The 19,610-nt window shown below is 40.2% G+C and overlaps 1 protein-coding gene across 26 annotated transcripts in view; it reads left to right on the top strand.

Moving 5' to 3' along the window:
• scrib (scribble planar cell polarity protein) overlaps positions 1-19,610 on the top strand; it is an 82,030-nt gene that overhangs the window by 16,777 nt on the left and 45,643 nt on the right. For all 26 annotated transcript variants that reach the window (XM_081601946.1, XM_008396597.2, XM_081601948.1 and 23 more), the window contains exons 2-12: positions 12,504-12,621; positions 13,706-13,784; positions 14,214-14,303; positions 14,920-14,976; positions 15,140-15,203; positions 15,998-16,072; positions 16,179-16,323; positions 17,107-17,225; positions 17,317-17,516; positions 18,547-18,713; positions 19,058-19,188. In XM_081601946.1, the coding sequence (XP_081458072.1) occupies positions 12,504-12,621; positions 13,706-13,784; positions 14,214-14,303; positions 14,920-14,976; positions 15,140-15,203; positions 15,998-16,072; positions 16,179-16,323; positions 17,107-17,225; positions 17,317-17,516; positions 18,547-18,713; positions 19,058-19,188 (1,245 nt within the window). The remainder of the gene's footprint in view (positions 1-12,503; positions 12,622-13,705; positions 13,785-14,213; positions 14,304-14,919; positions 14,977-15,139; positions 15,204-15,997; positions 16,073-16,178; positions 16,324-17,106; positions 17,226-17,316; positions 17,517-18,546; positions 18,714-19,057; positions 19,189-19,610) is intronic.

Here is a 19,610-nt window from a genome sequence, read left to right as displayed (position 1 = left end):
AGCAGCTACTTTCATTACACACGGGAGTAATCTACTCACCGATAAAACATTTACAAGCTGCCAGTATTACTCAAATGGAGACATTATTCAGACAAGGAAGACGGAAACGCAGCAATGGGTTTGTGTTGGGCTAACCGTGATGCTGTACTGTGGTGTCCTTAAAGAAATACATGCTGCATTTAATGCACTGAAAAAGATTAAATACTCTGTCGTCTCTTGCAGAACTATTTATACTCTGAGGTTTTTCACGTTTTATCACCTCAGTTGTTTATTGGCTTTCATGTGCAAACCCAACACGGTTTTATTTGACCTGTATTTTACCAAGATAAAAACAGTTATAGGAGTCTCCTGGTAGATGTCAGCAAAATGGGATAAAAAAACAAGACAATTTCAACATTTGATACGTTTAAATATAGTAAAACAAATCACATGAAATGTCTACAGTCAGAGGTTTCTGAATCCCCAGCCTCCCTTTTGACCCTTTTTGTCTATAATTATTATCTAACTAAAACACACATGGGTTTAGCTTCACCCAGTTAAAATTCTGTGCAAAAAAACACATTAATCACCTTTTGCTTAATTATTAACTGGTTAATCTAAAAAAAATAGTCAGCGAATCACCTCTACACCATATTGAAGATTTTCACACGTTACCGTTAGAAGTATTTTTGTAGCTTCAGATCCTTTGCTACAAATGATTACGCATTCATCAAATGAATGCTATGTTGTAATTTTACACAATAAAATGTTTTTCTTATTTAAAAAAGGAATTGAATTTGCATTTGAATGTATTTTTTAAATATTGTATAAAATGGTTTAAGTGGTTAAATGAAAAATCTGCCAATTTGTTTATCCAATTAATCATCAAAATAATTTCAGAATAATCGCTAGTTGCAACCTTAAACTGTATACTGTGGTGGCCGTGCGGGTAGGACTCCAGTCTGAGTCAGACTGGCAGCACATACCGGATCTGGTCCATCCAGGAAGGACCTCTGTGTCCTAAACAATAGGGGCTTCTGGTTTTGTGTCGTGTTTATAGGAACACGGTGCAGTCTGATGAAGTCTGAGGGGAAGTGGGCAACCCCCTTTTTTAGTTGATCTCCTCCTGGGTTCATTCATTTTTTTCCTGTAAGACTCAATTACCTGCTTATGTATGTCAGTTTTTATTCACTTTTCTCTCATGACTTTCTATCCTAATTGTGCAAAAGCTTTAGCTCTAGACAAGCCGTTTGCGTATTTCCTCTTGCACAAGCTTTCTGTTTGAAGATGTTGCTTTGTTGGCTGTTCTCTCTGATGGTAGAAGTGGGGTGTTGTCCGTAAAGCTTGAGATTATAGTGTGCATTTTATGCAGAGAGGAACTCGAGAGCAGGTGTATGAGCTTGGACTGGACTTGGGTTGGAAGCTCTCTGCCTGAAAGCTGCTTTGAATGTGGTTTGGATTGCAAATCTGCGCAGTGACTCCGTGTGAATCAAGATGTTGTCACGGTGTCCCTGAACGCTGTGACATTTTTAGTCGCCAAAGCATAGATTACCCCACTGATGGGAGGGATTACTGACTATTTTTCAGGGCTGCAATTTAAAGATTATTTTAGTTATCGATTATTTGATTGATTGTATAATAGAAGAAATTGGCATATTCTACAGATTCCCCTTTAAACACTTAAGCCTTTTTTGTGCAATATTAGAAATACTTTTAAAGATGAAAATAAATGGTTACATACATTTCTTTTTCAAATTAGAAATTAAACATTTTATTGACTAAAACGCAACTTGATTGGCTCCTTTATTGACTTTGAACTGGTGAAGCTAAAATTTCCACTTGAGGATTTTTTTGTAAAACATTTACAGACTAAGGTGTTTTCATCTTGCATGCAAAACGTTTTGACTTCATTACTGCACTGTATGTTTTTTTTTTTCAGCAAATAACCTCATTTCAAGTCTGTATAGTCCAGTTAATGATTAATCAATTACTAAATTAGTTGACGATTATTTCAGTAATCAATTTATGATTAATCCAGTTAATCATTTCAGTCCTACTATTTTCATAATGCTGAGTGGGAATGTACTGTAGTAAGAATTTTCCACTTATGTCTTAGTGTAAATAACTGTGCAACCTTCAGCCTGGTTCCCCCTAATTACTCACACAACATCGCCCTCGTCAGCAGATATTTCCCTTCTATCTGGGATGTTTTTCCTGTAATTAGGTGTTGGAACTATTCTAAACAATGTCCAGTGGCACTTTGTCAATCTCAAGTAGGGGAGCAGACATCAGCCTTGTTTTTACAGTGTGAACAAAAAAGCACAACCAGCTGTCCAATAGGGATCTAAAAACAGAACATTCCTGCCTGGATGAATACAAGCAAATCCACAGAAACGGAAGAGCTCATGTCAACTCATAAAATGCTTTAGCACCAAATCCAGCTTCAAGGAAACACTATCAGTTGTACTGTACCCTCAGTAGGTACTTGTAGTTGGAGATGTTATGATTTCAGTAGAGAGCTTTTCTCTTTGCCCCAGTGTTTTTCCATTTTCTTTCCACATGTCCTCCTGTTTACACAGGCTGATCTGTGACACAGCAAGCATAAACACACACGTATGTTTGTGTACAAACATATATAAACTGTAAACATGCACAGCGCTGACCCAGACCCCGTCTAACTGACTCTGACCTGACTCACCACATGAAGGTAAACCAGGCAGCACAGCTAGCATATGTTGCACGCAGAGCTGATTTAATAAGATAAACTACAGGACTTCCTGCAGCTGTTAGTGTTAGTCTTAGGTTTTAACATTTAGGCATTTCAATTATTTGGTCCATAATTATTAGGGAACTTATTTGGGGGCTCGAGGATCTAATGATCTCTGTCCACTACTGAATCAAAAATAAGGGTGCATTCATATCATCCCTCTTTAGTCCGCTTTAATCAAACTCTGATTTGTTTGCCTAGAAAGTCCAGTTCATTTGGGGAGGTGTGAATTGAGCTCTGGTGTGGACCAAAAAAGTTAACTCTGATTCTCATAAAAACCTAGGTCTTGGTCGGTTCAAGTGAAATCTGATGCGGTTTAAATGCTATGTGAATGCTAAGCGGACCAGAGACCACTCCAAGAGCAGGAAGCAAACTATAGCACGAGATATTCTGTGTAAATACAAACGAAACAAACATGCAGACCTTTTGGTCTCGTGGGCTTTTTACAAAAGACAAGAGAAATCCAACAAGCGCTAAAATATGACACTACTCCATTTTTGTTTACATTTTGTTAAAAAGGAACTTGCTCTAAGTGTCTTCTTCAGAGGTTTTCATGTCATTTCCTTCAGTAGGTGTTGGCGCAGCGCCGCTGCAGACGAGGGCCGGGAACAGGTTTTTAATTTTTAAAACGTAACAAATGTGTAAATTCTCACAAATGAAGTTGCCTACTGTTAGCCACACCAAGCTTTCTATTCTATTCAAACTTTAGAGGAATAGGCTCATAATAGAGATTGCACAGGTTTCTGTGTGCCTCAGGGTTTATTGTGAGAACAAAAGCCGTTTTCTCTTGAAACTTCCACAGTTTGTTACGTGGAACTTGGAAATTCAGATTTTCTCAGAACAAATGAGCTGTTGATGCACAACAAGCCTGTTACTTTGCTGCAAGTCCTCTTCCTTAGCAAGCATGTAGCAATAGTGGAAACTTAACAACTCCCTTTTAACGGGAAGTTACCTCCAGAACAACCTGATTAGCCTGGTATGACTGGCCGTTCTGCTGTGACTGACCATTGTAAGGTTTTAGCAGACAGAGCAGATACACAGAATAGTGAATGCCAAGCGGACCAAGGAAGCGAACACTACATGTTTATCAGCAGTGACTCGGGTGGCTTTTTTGAAAAGAAAGACCAAGATAAATACAAACAATCGGCCAGATGCAGCGTTTATGGAGAAAAAAAACTGGGAAGATAAAGCGATAAAGAAGATATTGCATTCATATAGAGCAGTAGGAAAAAGTTGCAAAGCAAAATGAGTTTTTAGTGGGTCCTCCAGAGAACACTTAAGAAAATGTAACATATCTTTATCAAAAAGTGAAGTTTTAAGCCTAGTCTAAAAAGTAGATAACTAGCCTGATAATTAATGTATCTACTTTCACCAATTCTAGGAAGCACCATGAAACATGAACATTTGGAGCAACCAAATTTCACTTTGTTGGAGTTTGAACATTAAAGGATTTATATAGACAAGAACTTCAAATTACATGTTAATATTTATAGAGAGCCAATGAAGAGCAGCTAAAATTTGAGGCAAAATATTCATCAGTGAAGTGAAACAACATCAATTCAATGATCCAGGAAGTTTAAACTAAACATGCAAAAAACAAAAAAAAGCCCTTCTTTTGCAGAGGAAAATGAACCACTCCCCAATTGTTATTGTTGTTACTAACTAGCCTAAGCTGTGATCTCTCCTCACTTTTTTTCCCTTTCTTTTATTTCTTGGGCAAGCCTTAAGCTGCTAATATCTGGCGGCCCACTCGACTTTTTTCTGCTTGGCTGTTTGCACTTGCAGATCAAAGTCAACCTGGACAGGTGGAAGCGGTGCAGATGGGGGTTATTCTGTCAGTCACCACACCCGTCTCCCTGTGTGGCCTTTCCCAGACTGGGGAACTGAATGTGGATGAGGCAGAAAAGGCTCAAAGTGCTTTCTAAGCAGAATGCAAACACGAATACATATAGGCCATGTAATCTGTTTTTAAAATGGTATTAATTGGAGACGCAGAGACGTCTGTTCTGAAAGGTTAAACCAGGGGTCTGCAAAATTCACAATACTAAGTGCCATATTTACCTTCGGTACAGTTTAGAGCTCCAAATGTTAGAAGACCTTTTAAAAAAAGACAAAGTTTTTGATAAATGTTTACTTCAGGAAATTTGTCATTTTTAAATTCCCCTTTTTATTTCTTTTTCTATAAAATCAAGAAACTTTTGCAGAAAAGAGTGTTTCCTTCTGTGGGATTTTGAAATTGAGGGAAAATAGAAAAAAATACATAGTTTCCAACTTGATTACAAAAAAATAGATGTAAAACAATACCACTGGTATTTTTAGTGTTATTCTGTCATGAAGTATCAATTTATTACATGAATAAAAACAACTTAAAGCACGAACTGTTATTACATTTATATTTTAAACAGTAGTGGATGGTCCAAAAAGTCACTTGTGGCTCTATAAATCAGTCGCATCATTTTAAAGAGTTTAGCAAAGTAGCACAGACGTGTTTTTGTTTGATTTCTTCTCACGCGAGTTAGTTCACCTGAGCAGAAAGAAACAAAAAGGAGCAACTGTGGGGGACGGAGAGCGGAGGAAGTGTGATGTAGGTTTACTGTTGTGAGTAGGTGGCTGGGTTTGTATTGTTGCCTGATATGAGTGGGTTTTCTGGTGAAGCTCGTGGCAGCGTTTCGCTCATAACTGTGTGTTGTATTTCTCAAGGAGTTTATTGGTTGTTTAGATACATTCTTTTTTTTTTTTTTTGGTCTGTTACTTGAGTGTCTGTCCTCATTAGTGGTGCAGAGTCCAGTGGAAATTCTCTGTTTCTCCTCCAGTTTTCATTAATAATCCAGTCACTCCCTTTTCTAGCAGCTCTCTCCTCTTCGCTCCACACCCACACATCTCGGCTCTTCTTATTCATTCTTGCCTTTTGTTAACGCGCGCCTCTTTCCTCTTTCAACTCATCGTGCTTCCATTTCGAGCCCCTCTGTGTCCTCTCTGTGGTGCCCTTTTGGACAATGGACTGGTCCGCTGCAGGAGGAGCTGGACTGACTGACAGCCCTGTATGGGACTGGCTGCTTAACCTTTGTCCTGCTTACAAGAAAATTGGAGGGAACTCGGAGAGGTGGAGCAATAGAAAGGGGACCAGTAAGGGTGGAATGTATGTATAGAAGTTGTAGGAACTTCTTAGGAGATTACGATTTGGCCAAGAAGCATGAAGTGCATTTTTATGACGGTATTGATTACCCATCTTAAAGTTTGACTTTGCATAACTTTATAAAACAGATGGAGCTTTTTAAAAGCATGGATACCGACTGCTGCGGTCACTCATGCATGGAGCTTCGACCACAACGAGGTTTCTTGATATCTGTAGAGAACAATCTGCTCTAATGAGTCCTACTCTCTTAGTCAACCAAATCCTCCCAGACACTGAGAGAGTCCCCAGCAATACAAAAGCGTGAGCTCCTCTCTCCCCTTCCCCCTTTAAGCCCCTCACCCCAAAGGTGGTGGGCATGCTGCAGTGTGCTGTTTCCATGCATTGTGAAGGAACGATTGAAAGAGTTGAGGAATGAAGGACGAACCTGAAGAGGCCGGATTTGGAGGATTGTTTAAATTGGAATTTGTGTATTAGCATACTAAAAGGGATTTTTGTCAAATATACTTTGCTTTTCTGCAAAACAATGATCGGTTGTAGTTTTGTTACCTGGCTTTGCTTGATGCAAAGCTTTTATCTTGTTATATACATCCACTGTGTGTGGTTGGGCCGCTGTAAGCAGGACCTGCTCCATCTCTAGTCAGATGGCATAATTGGAGGGAAATTAGAAGCTAAGTGGAATCACTTGACTGGAACACTGCAGCCCCTGTGAATATCTGGCTTAATCTCACTGCACCGAGTCACCCAGGGGATTCGGGTTACTCACAAGCATCAGCAGAAACACACACTTTGCTTTGTGAAGACTCAGAACTAGCAAATTTACTAAGTTGAGTTACCTACTTAATGAAAAATTGTTGACATAGCCAATAGGGATATTTGTGAGATGGCGATACTTCCTCTAAATTGTTTAGGTCGACATTAGCTTCTGACGTAGTGCTAATGTCTAGCTCACACAGCGAGATAATTATGCCATCCTTTTTTTCTTTTCTTTTTTTTTTTGTAGTCCACATTTCCCCCTGCCGACAATCTTGAGGATGACCGATCATTAAGATCTTTAGATCATTTTAAAATATATTCCTGCTGTCTGTGTTGTGCTAAGAGTGATCTGATTTGCCCAGACGGGATGTTGGGGCTGCTCCGATGTCGTTGGTTTGTTTTATCCCAATATTGCGGCGTCTCAGAAGGGGACAAAATCGACATAAAAACCTTGTTATGTGCAGTAGGCATTCCCCAAGGACAAACGAGAAGGCAGATTGTTGAATGTGACGTTGAGCCAATCAGAAAGTGAAGTGATAACGAATCCAAAATAGACAGAAGATCAAAAAATTGCCATGGTGTTTGCAGGGTTTCCCCCCATAAAACTTGCTAAGCCCGGTGGTTGTGGCGCTCAGGCAGTCATTCATCCAGCAGCCCACTGTGTTTTTGAGTTAAAAAATGTTTAAAGTTGACAGGAACCTTGAAAATATCACTTAATAATTAGGTTATTGGAAGATTAATACCTGAGCACCAGTTATAACATCTTAAGATGTAAACATTTTTTAAAAACTTAAATAAATAAGCAATGCTTAGTCTGGTGGGGCACAAGAAAAGCCTGGTGGCCTGCCAGGCTTATAAATACACTGAGGGGAAACCCTGGTCTTTGTATTGTTTTTATCTGTTAAACATAATCCAGAAACATTGGCTGCATGGCTGATGCTACACAGAGGGCAGGTCACGCTGGAGGAATGTTACTGCAAAATGTGCCTGCATAAAATCAGGCTTTAATTTTCTTCTCTGAAGCTATCGCAGGTCCACTAACACTCACATACCACCTGATGAATTTACAGACTCTCCTAATGCACATAAAAGTTCTCGTAAACACTCCTACACAAACACCATCGCTCATAAATGCATAAGTATGCACATTAAACTGTATCCCCGAGGCACACACATTCCTACTACTGTAACCTGAGTTACGGAGAGACACAAACCAAAGCAACACTGATAAACAGCAATATGTTCTGACTAAAACACCTACACCACAGGATCTTCTCTGTGATGACTGTAAAGCACACACGCACACACACATGCGCACACACACACACACACACAGATTAGCATCTGAGCGTAATCCAAGCAGAGCAGCTGATAACACAAAGCATCTTTTGGCTGCAGTGAAGCTTGGATCCCAGCTGATTCGTTGCTCTCTTTCTCAGGTTGACCAGGCTGCACTTTATCATGTAATAATGAGGGATTTTCTCAAAGCAGAACCCATCTAATGCAACAGAACTCATTCAGCGTCACTGGGAGCGGCTTGACGCTGCGTCTGTGCAGCCGTCAGCATATAGAGTAGCGGTTCTCAACGTGGGCGGTACCGCCCTCCAGGGGGCGTTCAGAGGACGGCAGGGGGCGCTGGCGGACATTTTTACAAAAGGGGGGCGCTGGGATGCCTTTGGGGGGAGTTTGGTCGAAGGTAAACTTTACACCTTAAATGCACAACAATACCAGTTTAGACTTTGAGCAACTTGGTAAAAGTTGCTCAAACATTATGCATGTAACATTACATAATGTTATGTAACATTAAATCATGCTTGGCTGCAACTGTATCGATGGCAGCTCTTCTTCTATTCAGTGTTTGTTAGCTTCTGTTAGCTTCTTGGCGCAGCTCCGTTCTCCTGCTACTGGTAGCTAAAATCACAATACCCTCACTGTGTATCCCTCTGAAAAATGAACCCATTTAAATAAAGAAATCCCTCATTGGGTGATACAATAGAGAGCGTTCATTTTATAGCGTTCATTGCATTTTTCGTAGGCACCTGTGACAATAATTTCTATTCCCATGACTTTTTTTTCTCTGGGAAATTATTTTTGATGATAAATACAGAAACAAGCATAAAAATCAAAACATCTACAATAGTGATAGTAATATTAATGATAAAATAATAGTCAGTGCAAAGTAGCCTACAAATTCTTTGGTGGGGGGCGGTGAGGGACCTGGATAAAGGCTGGGGGGACGCTGGCCCAAAAAAGGTTGAGAAACACTGATATAGAGGATCTCTCTCCATCTGGAAGATAGTTTTATGATCACCTTGTTATTCATAGAAGTTTAACAGAGAGCATGTCCAGAAATAGATACAACTTTGTGTCCTACTGTATTACATACATTGTCCTCTTTATTATAAACCAGTATGACCACAGATAAGAACACACTGGCTCATCTTTCACTGGCCAGTATGTCCCAAAACATCCCACACATGCTTTCTGTCATAGCCCACATTCTTCAGGCAGATGCCAAACAGAGGAATCATTTTTTAAGTGCAGTACAGAGACATCACACTGCCCTCTGCTGACACGCGTTGTTTACCCACCTTCCCTTTTAGAGGAAAACGTCCTCCTCTTCCTCCTTTCCCTCACTCCTACAGACAATGTTTTAGGTGCCTCATTAGAGCGTTCTTGCTGGAAAGTTGTAAATATAGTCTTGACCTGCCTGTCTCTGCGGACGGTTACCCTACGGTTCAGCGAAGGCAGACTGAACATGGGGTTCACAAATGTGCTGGTACACTACATCCCAATGTTCCCGCTGACCCACGCAGCACTGCTAGTCATCTACAGACTGATTTGAGGAGCGAGATATTCAAGGGTCAATCGTGCTTTACTCCATGTCCTCCACTCAACCAATTATTTAAGATGGCACTAAGAAGTGAATGGACGCCTTTGTGAGTGCCTACAATTACTTGTTCTCAGGCATGATTGCATTACGGAGTAGTTTTCAGCTCCCATCAGTTTATAAATGCTTGACGACATCGAGCAGAGAGGAACGCGCCGATGGAAAAGCTTTTAGAAGAGGTGGTGGAACTGGGAACCCGTTTCGCTTTGGAAGCTGCAGGTCTAATGGGCACCACTACAGATATGGTTTTATTTTATTTTATTGGTTTATTTTATTTGGTTTACTTCAAAACCAACATCAAGAGATTGTTTTGTCACCTTTTTTAGGCCGCTTTGCTCTAAGCTCCTGGTTTTTGGTCTTGACACAAGACTTTAATTAACTGGGTTAATCGTGATGAATTGATGATTGAAATAATTGTTGGCTAATTTGGTAATGGATAAACTGGGTTACATAGACTTAAAAAGGGCAAATTGCTGAAATAACATATTCACAGGAGCAATTAAGCCAAAACTGTACAAAAAATACATTTGGCATATAAGATAAAAAAAAGTATTTGTCTGAAAATATATCATAGTGAAGCTACTAGGATTGTAGCTTCACCTGGTTCAAATTTATGTAAAAAATAAATATTAAACACCTTTTACTATCTAGTTATTCATTATGAATCCAAAAATACATACAAAAATACCAGTCATACTTTCCAATTTATCCTAATTATTAACTATTGGATTTAAGTTCAGTTTAAGTTTTTTCAGTTTTCTGTCTAAGGAATTTCAAGTCTTTGACTTGCAGCATTCACTCCTCCTGGACGAACGTGTGTTAACAGAACAATTGCTCTGTCGTGGCGTTGACTTTACAACAATCCCTCATTCCGGGCATACACACAGTGACAGTGTGGAGAAAAAAACTCGCCAGAAAAATCTAGCAAAACCAGAACCCGGTTCAATGTGAACAGTCGACTAAGTTGTGGGTGTTTGAGAAGACGGAGCATTACACTCAGGAAAATAACAAAAGCTCTGATGTAGGAATAATTTATATGTTTGTTGTTTTGGGTTTTTTTGCTGTCACATGCACACCCTGAGAACTGAGAGACGGTGTCAGAAAGGACAGAAACCGTTGGTAAAGTGTGAATGTTGAAGCTTTGACCTACCCTGAATCTATTCAACGGGATCCAAATAAAACACACACGACCTGTTAAGAACAGGAAATGTCAGTCATCAAAACGCAGAGTGGAAGTGAACTGCTCTGATCTCTTTTCTCTGGAGCTCTCTCCACCGTGTTGCACTTTGTGTGTACATGTATATTTGATCCTTTCTTTCCCATAAGAACTTTTAGCATGTCCTCGGAGAATAGGTGGTGCTATCTGATTTACTGCATGTTTACGCAACAGTTGGGTTACACGAGTGTAGCGGTTCACTGTTTTTAAACCTAATCCGAGCGGAGGAGGGAGAGCTTTGACATTATCTGGATTTTTTTCAGTTTAGTAAATTAATCTGTGGTAACTGACACACACGCACACACACACACACACACACACACACCCACACCCACACACACGGGTTGTTTTCCAGTTGAAAAATTCTGATGATGGCCTGAGGTTTAATTTAAATTAAGGTTTAGGCTCCAAGCTTGCAGACAGAAAGCATTCCTGAATGAGTTTGATTCAGGTTCCCCATTCCAGAAATGTTCCCAGGAGTTTTCCTTCATTATCTGTGAAGTCCGGGTTGTGATAGCGCGGACAGTAGTGCCTCTGTGGGCAGCAGAGCGGGTGGTAAATAAAAGCGTAGTTTCAGCATGGTTCTCCCGTCTTGTCTGTCCATCTGAGCAGCACAGACACACACTTCTGCTGGCGGAGGAATGTAGCCGAGTTCTGGCCGCTCCAACAAACGTGCTCTTGTGAAAGCACTTGGCAGAACTGCAGCCACAGCGCACTCCAGCCGAAAGCCACTTTGTTTGGCAGCCATCACTATGGTGAAAAGGATATTTTCTGATGTTTTTTTTTTTTTTTTTTTAATTCCCAAATATGTGAATGGAATGTTTTCAGAACCACTTCAGGAGTCGGTCACTGGATATACAAGACTGGTGAAAAGCTAAAAATATTTAGAAAAACACAATTTATTGGAATGAATAATTTGCACAGATTGGTTTACTGTGTTGCTTGCTTTGCATTGATCTGGAGAAGTATGGAAAACATGCTGTGCGGAAAGAGATCCGTTCCCTAATCTTTCTCAAAAACCTCTTTGTGATTCATTCATCAAAACAGTTTATCCATCTGTCCACATGTCCAACCACCGGCCTGTTTTACATCCGTCCACCCTTCCACTCATCTGTCTATCATTCCATTAATCTGTTACATTAATACATTCATTTGCCCGTTTATCTGTGCGTTTATCCGTCCATCCACTTTTCCATCCGTCCACCTTTCCATTTGTCCATCAGTTTATCCAGCTTTTCATTTATTTGGTCATCCCTCCATTCAGCTGTCCATCTGTTCATTTCTCCGTCCACCTTTCCGTTTCTTCATTCGTCCATTTACCTTTTCATTCATTCATCCACCTGTCCGTCTGTTCATCTGTCTGCCCGTCGATGGATCCAGTTGTTTTTTTTCTTTCATCCTTCTACAATTGATAGATTTCTATCGTATTTAAACTTGAACGTTTGCCCAATAAGGAATGAGGGAGCTGGGGATTAAATCTGGGAAACTATGAAATTTTGTCAAGAATAGTGTGTAGAAAATAGATATTTTTCATCCTCACGACTCTGGGAATGAACTTTGAAAACAGAACTTTGTTTTTTGGGACATTTTGATTTTCTGGGATGTTTAATAGAGATTTTAGGATCAAATTCCTCCCTGGATGTTCTTGATCAAAGCATCCTGGTAGAATCAGGTGACGTTTAACTAAAAGTAGAAGAAGAGAGAGAAACGCAGAGCCTAAGGAAGTTGTTTTTACTAAACATTGTATCATGTGTCTCCACAGCCTTTCTTCAGACTATTAAACTTACGGAAGCTCGGCTTGAGTGACAATGTGATCCAGAGACTCCCTCCTGAGGTGGCCAACTTCATGCAGCTGGTGGAACTGGACATCTCCAGAAATGGTACATAAACGCTGATTCACTTTACAGCCCCTGTGAGACCAAAAGAAAAATCAAAAGATTGTCGTAGTTGCTTTATGAATTTCTAATCCTTTAAATCTGCATAGAATGCAGAAATGAAACCAAAAGTCAACACTGGCTCCTCCCTTTACATGCAAGGTGAAACATTTAAAACATTCCTGATTGTTGCTGTGATGTACACAGACACAGTGCCCTGTCTGTCCTTGCCTTTGATACTGAGTGGCAAGCAGGACATCTATTAAACCACACGCTGCTGTGAGAGCAGAGCGCCTTGGCCTGGAAGAGACTTTCCCATCTGTCTGCCTGCTTGCCTCCCAGCTCTGACCGGGGCCGCTTCCCTCTGTAGGGATTTATTAAGATGCACCTGCAACATCCAGAGCTGAAAGATCACATTTCAAGACTTGGCAGGGAAGTCACTTGAAGATTTATTACAGCACAACTGTTTAACTAGATCCAGGCACCCACCTGGCCCACAAGCAGTCATTTCTACTTTTAGAAGCCAGAAATTCAAGTTTTGAAGGACTTTCGAGGAAGAGAATGTATAATAGTTCCTTAAATGAGAAGCCTGGTTAGCACAAGCCTTAATAACAGAGATACTTGTTTGTCTTTTGCATATGTTTATTTTTAATTGATGAAGTTCGTTATGAACGGGAGACGGTTATTTAGCAGAGAGCTTTTTCCATCTAAATCAAAGTAATTAGCGATGCCAAAGATATTTTTGCACGTTACTTGATGCATGATCATAGTGACGCTTTCCTTGCAGGAGTGTCCACAGATATTTTAAGGGGCAGGTGCTCAAAACACCTGGACCCCACCGCTGTCTGCAGTGCGAGATTTATCTCAGCTTCAGTCAGGCAACTTACAAAAATGTGGGGCAGCAGTAATACAGGCTTTCAGATCCAGAAACGCTTCCTTCAGCCACCAAAAAAATAAAAAGTCAGGACCACACATTTTTTTTGTCAAGAGGAAAAAGAGCACCACCTAGTGTTGATCCGTGCACGTCCCTGCATTGAGGTACGATTAAAACTAAAGTGATAAATTATTACTTCGTCTGACCCATTTGCAGAAATCCCAGAGATCCCCGAGAGCATCAAGTTCTGCCGGGCCTTGGAGATCGCAGATTTCAGTGGAAACCCGCTCGCCAGGTAAACACTGCAACTTCCCTGCATTACGTTAAGGCGATATCAAATTAGGTTTAATACTAGTTGCACAATGGGCTTTGTATTTTAGATTGTTTGCGTTTGGCTTGTATGTCCATAAAAAGTATGTAAGGCTTAGTTTGTTCCAAGAAAAGATTACATGAAACAAAGTTTGAGTAGATCATAGTTGATATCGCAACGCTGCTTGGATTTGTATCGGTTTCACAATAATCCACATAAGAAGCCAGTTCAATCCTCTCATTCATTTTGTGCAACTCTTCTGTGTTGCAATCTCCCAAGTTTCACTTTTTTCACACGAGAGAAGAACAGTTGAACCTCTGATTATCTGAGTAGAAACCCTTGGATAATTCATGCAGAGTACAAGAGCATTCTGAGAATCTCTCACCGTTTCCTCCTCCCGTCTCTCTGCCACAGATTGCCGGACGGCTTCACTCAGCTGCGAACGCTGGCTCACCTTTCCCTCAACGATGTGACATTACAGACGTTACCCAGCGACATTGGAAAGTATGTATCACAGAAACGTATTGCTATTTGGTTTTATATTAAAAATAGTCCAGTTAAATTCTTTGGGTAAATAATTTTTTTGTGTGTGTTTTGAATGTTATGGATTATCTAAAATAAATGGTTTGCCATTTTCAGCTGCTGTTTACAGCGCCTTACAAAATTATTTCTAACCTCCAACTATTCAGTTGAACAATTTCCATGGCTAAGAGCCTCATAGGAATTGGCTCATAATTGTGAATTTTTAGGAAAAGATGCCAGTTTTTAAAATTTTGATGCACATTTGTGGTGTTCTCATCTCAGTAAAGGCTTTCTGGAACCACCTTTCACTGCAGTTACAGTTGCAACTGTGCATCGGTTAGATTAATGTTTGTTGGTTGTGATGTGACAAAATGTTAGAAGAATCAAGAAGTGTGACTATTATTGCAAGGCCTTTAGTAAAAAGATGTGAAGCTGCTCAATTGAAGCCACTCAGACGATTCACCCGCTGGGACACTGTGCAGATGGACGAGCCCCTCGCCGTGCCAGGCAGCCTGGGCGATCAGACCTGCCATCTGACTAACCAACATCTCTTCCTCTTCCTCCCCCTTCCTCCTCTCCTCTCTCTCCCATTTAAAAGTCTGGCCAACTTGGTGACGCTGGAGCTCAGGGAGAACCGGTTGAAGTCTCTGCCTACGTAAGTGTCATTTTTAGGAATTCGAAAACATCCCAGATGAATATTTTTACAAAAGCTACACAGCAGCCTTCGGTTGCATTCTGTAATGAACGGTATGTGAGGCAGGACTCTTTGTTCCTCTCGGTAGATACTCAGGTGACGTAACTTCTTCTCTTCTGCGCAGGTCGCTCTCTTTCCTGGTGAAACTGGAACAGCTGGACCTTGGCAGCAATGAACTGGAAGTTTTGGTTCGTTAACATCTCTGCTTCTCTAGATAATTTTTTCGCTCAACTCCCAAGTGACCTTCATTCTTTTTGAAATAATTATGATCCAAACGCATGTTTACCTCAGCAAACACAGCGCTTTTATTTCAGGAACTCCCTCCTGTCTCGACAGGACAGGGTAAACACGACACAGGGCGGACACTGAGCAAACAGTGACTTCATGATGAAACCCTGTCCACATGTTCAATCATAAGCCGTTTCACTGAGAAATACGTGTGTAATTTTGAGCTTTAAATGATGCATCCATTATGTTTAATAACAAAACAAACTTTATAAAATTTTGACGAATAAGAATTTGATGCACAAGCTTCTTTTCATGACCGGAATTCTCTATAGTTTAGATTATACACACAGTAATTAAAGAAGATTGAGGATCGTATATATTCCCTGAATATATGCAGCCTCCTGACTGGGGGCTGTAAACGTTTTGTTTATACTCGCGTTATCATATTTACTAAAAATCGTGGATAAAATATTACAGAAAAGCACAATCCTGCAAAAATTTAACCAACTATCTGTTTGGCACCAGTTTATAGCAGATCTTGAGAACAGGAAGTCATGACTTAAAGTCATGCTCAGATGCATTCTTGAGCTCAAGGTTTCGGTTTTCTGGGATCTCTGTTTTTAACAACCTTCAGATGAAAATGCATTTAGCAGAAACCTGATTTCCTTGTCTTTGCACCAAAAATAGCAACCTTATTTTCTGTTTTCAACACGCTTTCCTTGTTTCTCTTGTCCTTTATCCTGTTTTGTTTTAGCCGGACACGCTCGGCGCTCTCCCCAACCTGAGGGAGCTTTGGTTGGACCGTAATCAGTTGTCTTCATTACCACCTGTAAGTACTGTTTTTAAATGAAACTCGTGACGTTTTCCTTGAAGAAAATGACCGTGCTGTGCTCTGATTACACAGTTGTACCTGTTCGTTTATTTTCTGTACGCAGGAACTGGGAAACCTTCGGCGGCTGGTGTGTCTGGACGTCTCTGAGAACCATCTGGACGAGCTTCCTTCGGAGCTGAACGGCTTGCTGGCTCTCACCGACCTGCTGCTCACACAGAACCTGCTGGAGGTCATCCCAGACAGCATAGGTGAAGAAACTTTATCGGACTGGCTTCTGCAGGAAACCTCTGAAGCTTGCAAAGTGTTTTTTTTTTCCCCTGCAAAATGATAGTTGTAAAAGAGAGTTGGTTTGACTCATGTTAAACTAAGATGATGCTGCCCTCTGCTGGAATAATGATTTCAGTGGAAAAACCTGACCAGACCCGCACCAAGTCTCTGAATTGAATTATTCCTAAGCCCTGTACACCTATATTTTTAATTTCATTAAACAGTTTTCCAGATTTGGATACATTTTGAAAAAGAAATAATGTGCCGGAACAGGGCCGGACTTAGAAGGATAAGGGCCTCTGGGCTGGTGCCAGTTTTGACGCCCCACCCCATGAAATAATAATAAAAATTATCCTCATCCAAATGATACTACTAGGTTTACAACGTCTTAGAGTTGTCAAATATTTTAGTTTTGTATACATTAATAAAAATGTAATGATATTAAAACAACACACTTTTTATGGGCTTATAAGTTTTATATAAGGTACAATGTAAAACATGCGTTCTAAGTCCTTGACGCACTGGGCTATTGCCACTGTAAGCCTTTTCTAAAGTCTGAGCCAGTGTGGGGGAAATATGTGCATTTCCAGACTTGATTTCCAGTCCATTGTCTAAAATGCTGTTCCAGCCACGCTTCCAACCTTCCTGAACTTTCTGTTTAAAAGTTAAAAAGATGGAACCCTGCAATTAAGAATAAAGTTTTATCTCTGTTTCTGAGGGATTGTTTAAATGTCTAAATGTTTTGCTGTGTGTTTTCTTCCCAGGTTGTTTAAAGCAGCTGTCCATTCTGAAAGTGGACCAGAACCGACTAACTCAGCTGACCGACTCTATAGGAGAGTGTGAAAACCTCACAGAGCTTGTTCTGACGGAGAATCATTTACAGGTACCCCCGACTTTACTCCGATAAAGTTAGACCGTGTATGCACACTATTCGAATTAATCGGATTGAAATCTCATTTCGTTTCACCTCGCAGTCACTTCCTCGCTCGCTGGGCAAGCTGAAGAAGCTGACGAACCTGAATGTAGACCGGAACCGGCTCGGCAGCGTGCCCAAAGAGCTCGGCGGCTGCGCCAGCCTCAACGTCCTCTCGCTGAGAGATAATCGCCTGAGCAAACTGCCCGCTGAGCTGGCAGACGCCACCGAGCTGCATGTGCTGGATGTGGTCGGAAACAGGTAGCAGCACCTGAACCTTTTAGATTTCGTTTGATTTATGGAAAAAAGAATCTAGTGGTGCCACGATGAGTCGTCAAATCTGGAAAAGTCTGGGTCATTTACTAAAAGAAATTCTGAATTTTGGGGGTGGGAAGAACTGGATTAGTTTGGAGAGGAAAATTAGCATTTTTATATTCTCAATTTCATTTATCTAAATTTTTTTTCCCAATAGTTGTTTAGATTATACAAGTCTGAATTCTGGTGTGACAATATCTGGGGGGGGGTTTCCCTGTAATTTTTGCTGGATGACAAATTATCCCAGAAATTATTAAATTGTCCTTTTTGAGACCATTTCAACTAATATAAATAATAAAAGCATGATAATGTGCATACACCTTCTCAAAGATCAATAAACTTTAATTTTCAAAGAACATTTAGTACTGGAACTGGAAGACTTACCAAACAAACAAAGCAAAACAATAAATACAATTGATTATAAAGTCTCAAAAAAAAAAAATTGCCCTTAAAACATATTAATCATTCTCAGACAGGGAAAACAGGCAATGCTGCCAGGTGGGACTTTTGTAAAATGAAAAAGTGCAAACTAACTACTTTGTACTCTTTGTCAAATGTTTGCAGCAGCTTTTCAATAATATTAAAGGGCAACCTCCCTTTACAGAGCATACAGATGGAAAATATTGCTCTCATTTAAATTCATCATGCCATCTATTCATTCACAAATCTATACCTACATAAATCTTTCTCTCTGTGATCCATTTGAGCAAACAACCAATAGTCTGCCTAATGGAGGATTAGACAGTTGTTTTTTTCAGCTCGACCTCTACTAATTAAATTCTTTGTAAACTTAGTGTTTACACTTGATACACAGATCTACAGTTGGCTCTGACATTTAGGGTTTATTCACGTTTATTCACAGCATCAAATGATATAAATCCTTTCATATTCCTCAACTTTAGGTTTTTGTCTTCTTTGTTCTCATTCTGGAGGAAAATGTTCTGGTTGACCTTATTCCATCTCTACCTTTGTCCAGATTACAAAACTTGCCTTTCGCCTTGACAAACCTCAACCTGAAGGCCATGTGGCTCACGGAGAACCAGTCGCAGCCGATGCTCAAGTTCCAGACCGAAGACGACGAGCGGACAGGAGAGAAAGTGTTGACCTGCTACTTACTCCCCCAGCAGCCGTCGCCAAGCCTGGGTGAGCCTTATGTTCTCGTGTTTCTGTGATAAAGTGACTTGAATAGCGTTTTATGTTCCACTAACAAACTTTGATTATTCAGTGTTGACCTCTATACATTTGAGACTGAGGTACATTTACCTCAGTCTTTCTTAAAATGAGCATTTGAGCTATTTTTGTTTTGGTTTCAGGTTAGTACATTTACCTCAGTCTTTCTTAAAATTAGCATTTTAGCTATTTTTTCTTCTCATATTAGCGACAGGTACGATGGCCGACAGACATCAGTCTTTCTTAAGGCAGATTTAAGGCAGATTAAGGCAGATTTGGGTGGTATAAGTTGAGTAAGTTCTCTCGGTGTCCCACAGAGAACCTGCTGCAGAACAGCGTGGACGACAGCTTTACGGACAGCAACCTGAACAGAGTGTCCGTCATTCAGTTCCAGGAAGAGACCAAAGCTGAGGAAGAGGAAGATGATGAAGCTGCAGCAGAGCGCAAGGTGAAAAAAAACGCTATGCCGTCATCTTTGAGCTGAAATAATTTTTATTCCTTCCTCCATATCCATCATCTTAGATCATTTTGATCATTTAGCAACTCTAAACCCACCTGTTTAGAGTTGCTTATTTTTAATGTTTTTATCCTTACTTTTTAATTTCTTTTTATTTCTCTTTCTCACTGTTTCCTTTTTTAATGCTTTCTTAAAATCTCTTTCTCTTCTTCAGCGTTTATTCTATGTCACATGCTGTTTTTATTTTAATTATGTGAAGCACTTTGAAATGCCTTGCTGCTGAAATGTGCTATACAAATAAAATTTGATTGATCGATCGATTGATTTTATTATTTATTGTGATATATTTCTTATCATAAAAATGATAAATTCCAGTCCTGGATGTTTAAAGCCCCCCAAATGTCTCCACTGTT

This window comes from Poecilia reticulata, chromosome 20 (assembly GCF_904066995.2).
Source record: "Poecilia reticulata chromosome 20, P_reticulata-male-v2, whole genome shotgun sequence".
Taxonomy (NCBI): domain Eukaryota; kingdom Metazoa; phylum Chordata; class Actinopteri; order Cyprinodontiformes; family Poeciliidae; genus Poecilia; species Poecilia reticulata.
This window is presented reverse-complemented; position numbering and strand designations above follow the sequence as displayed.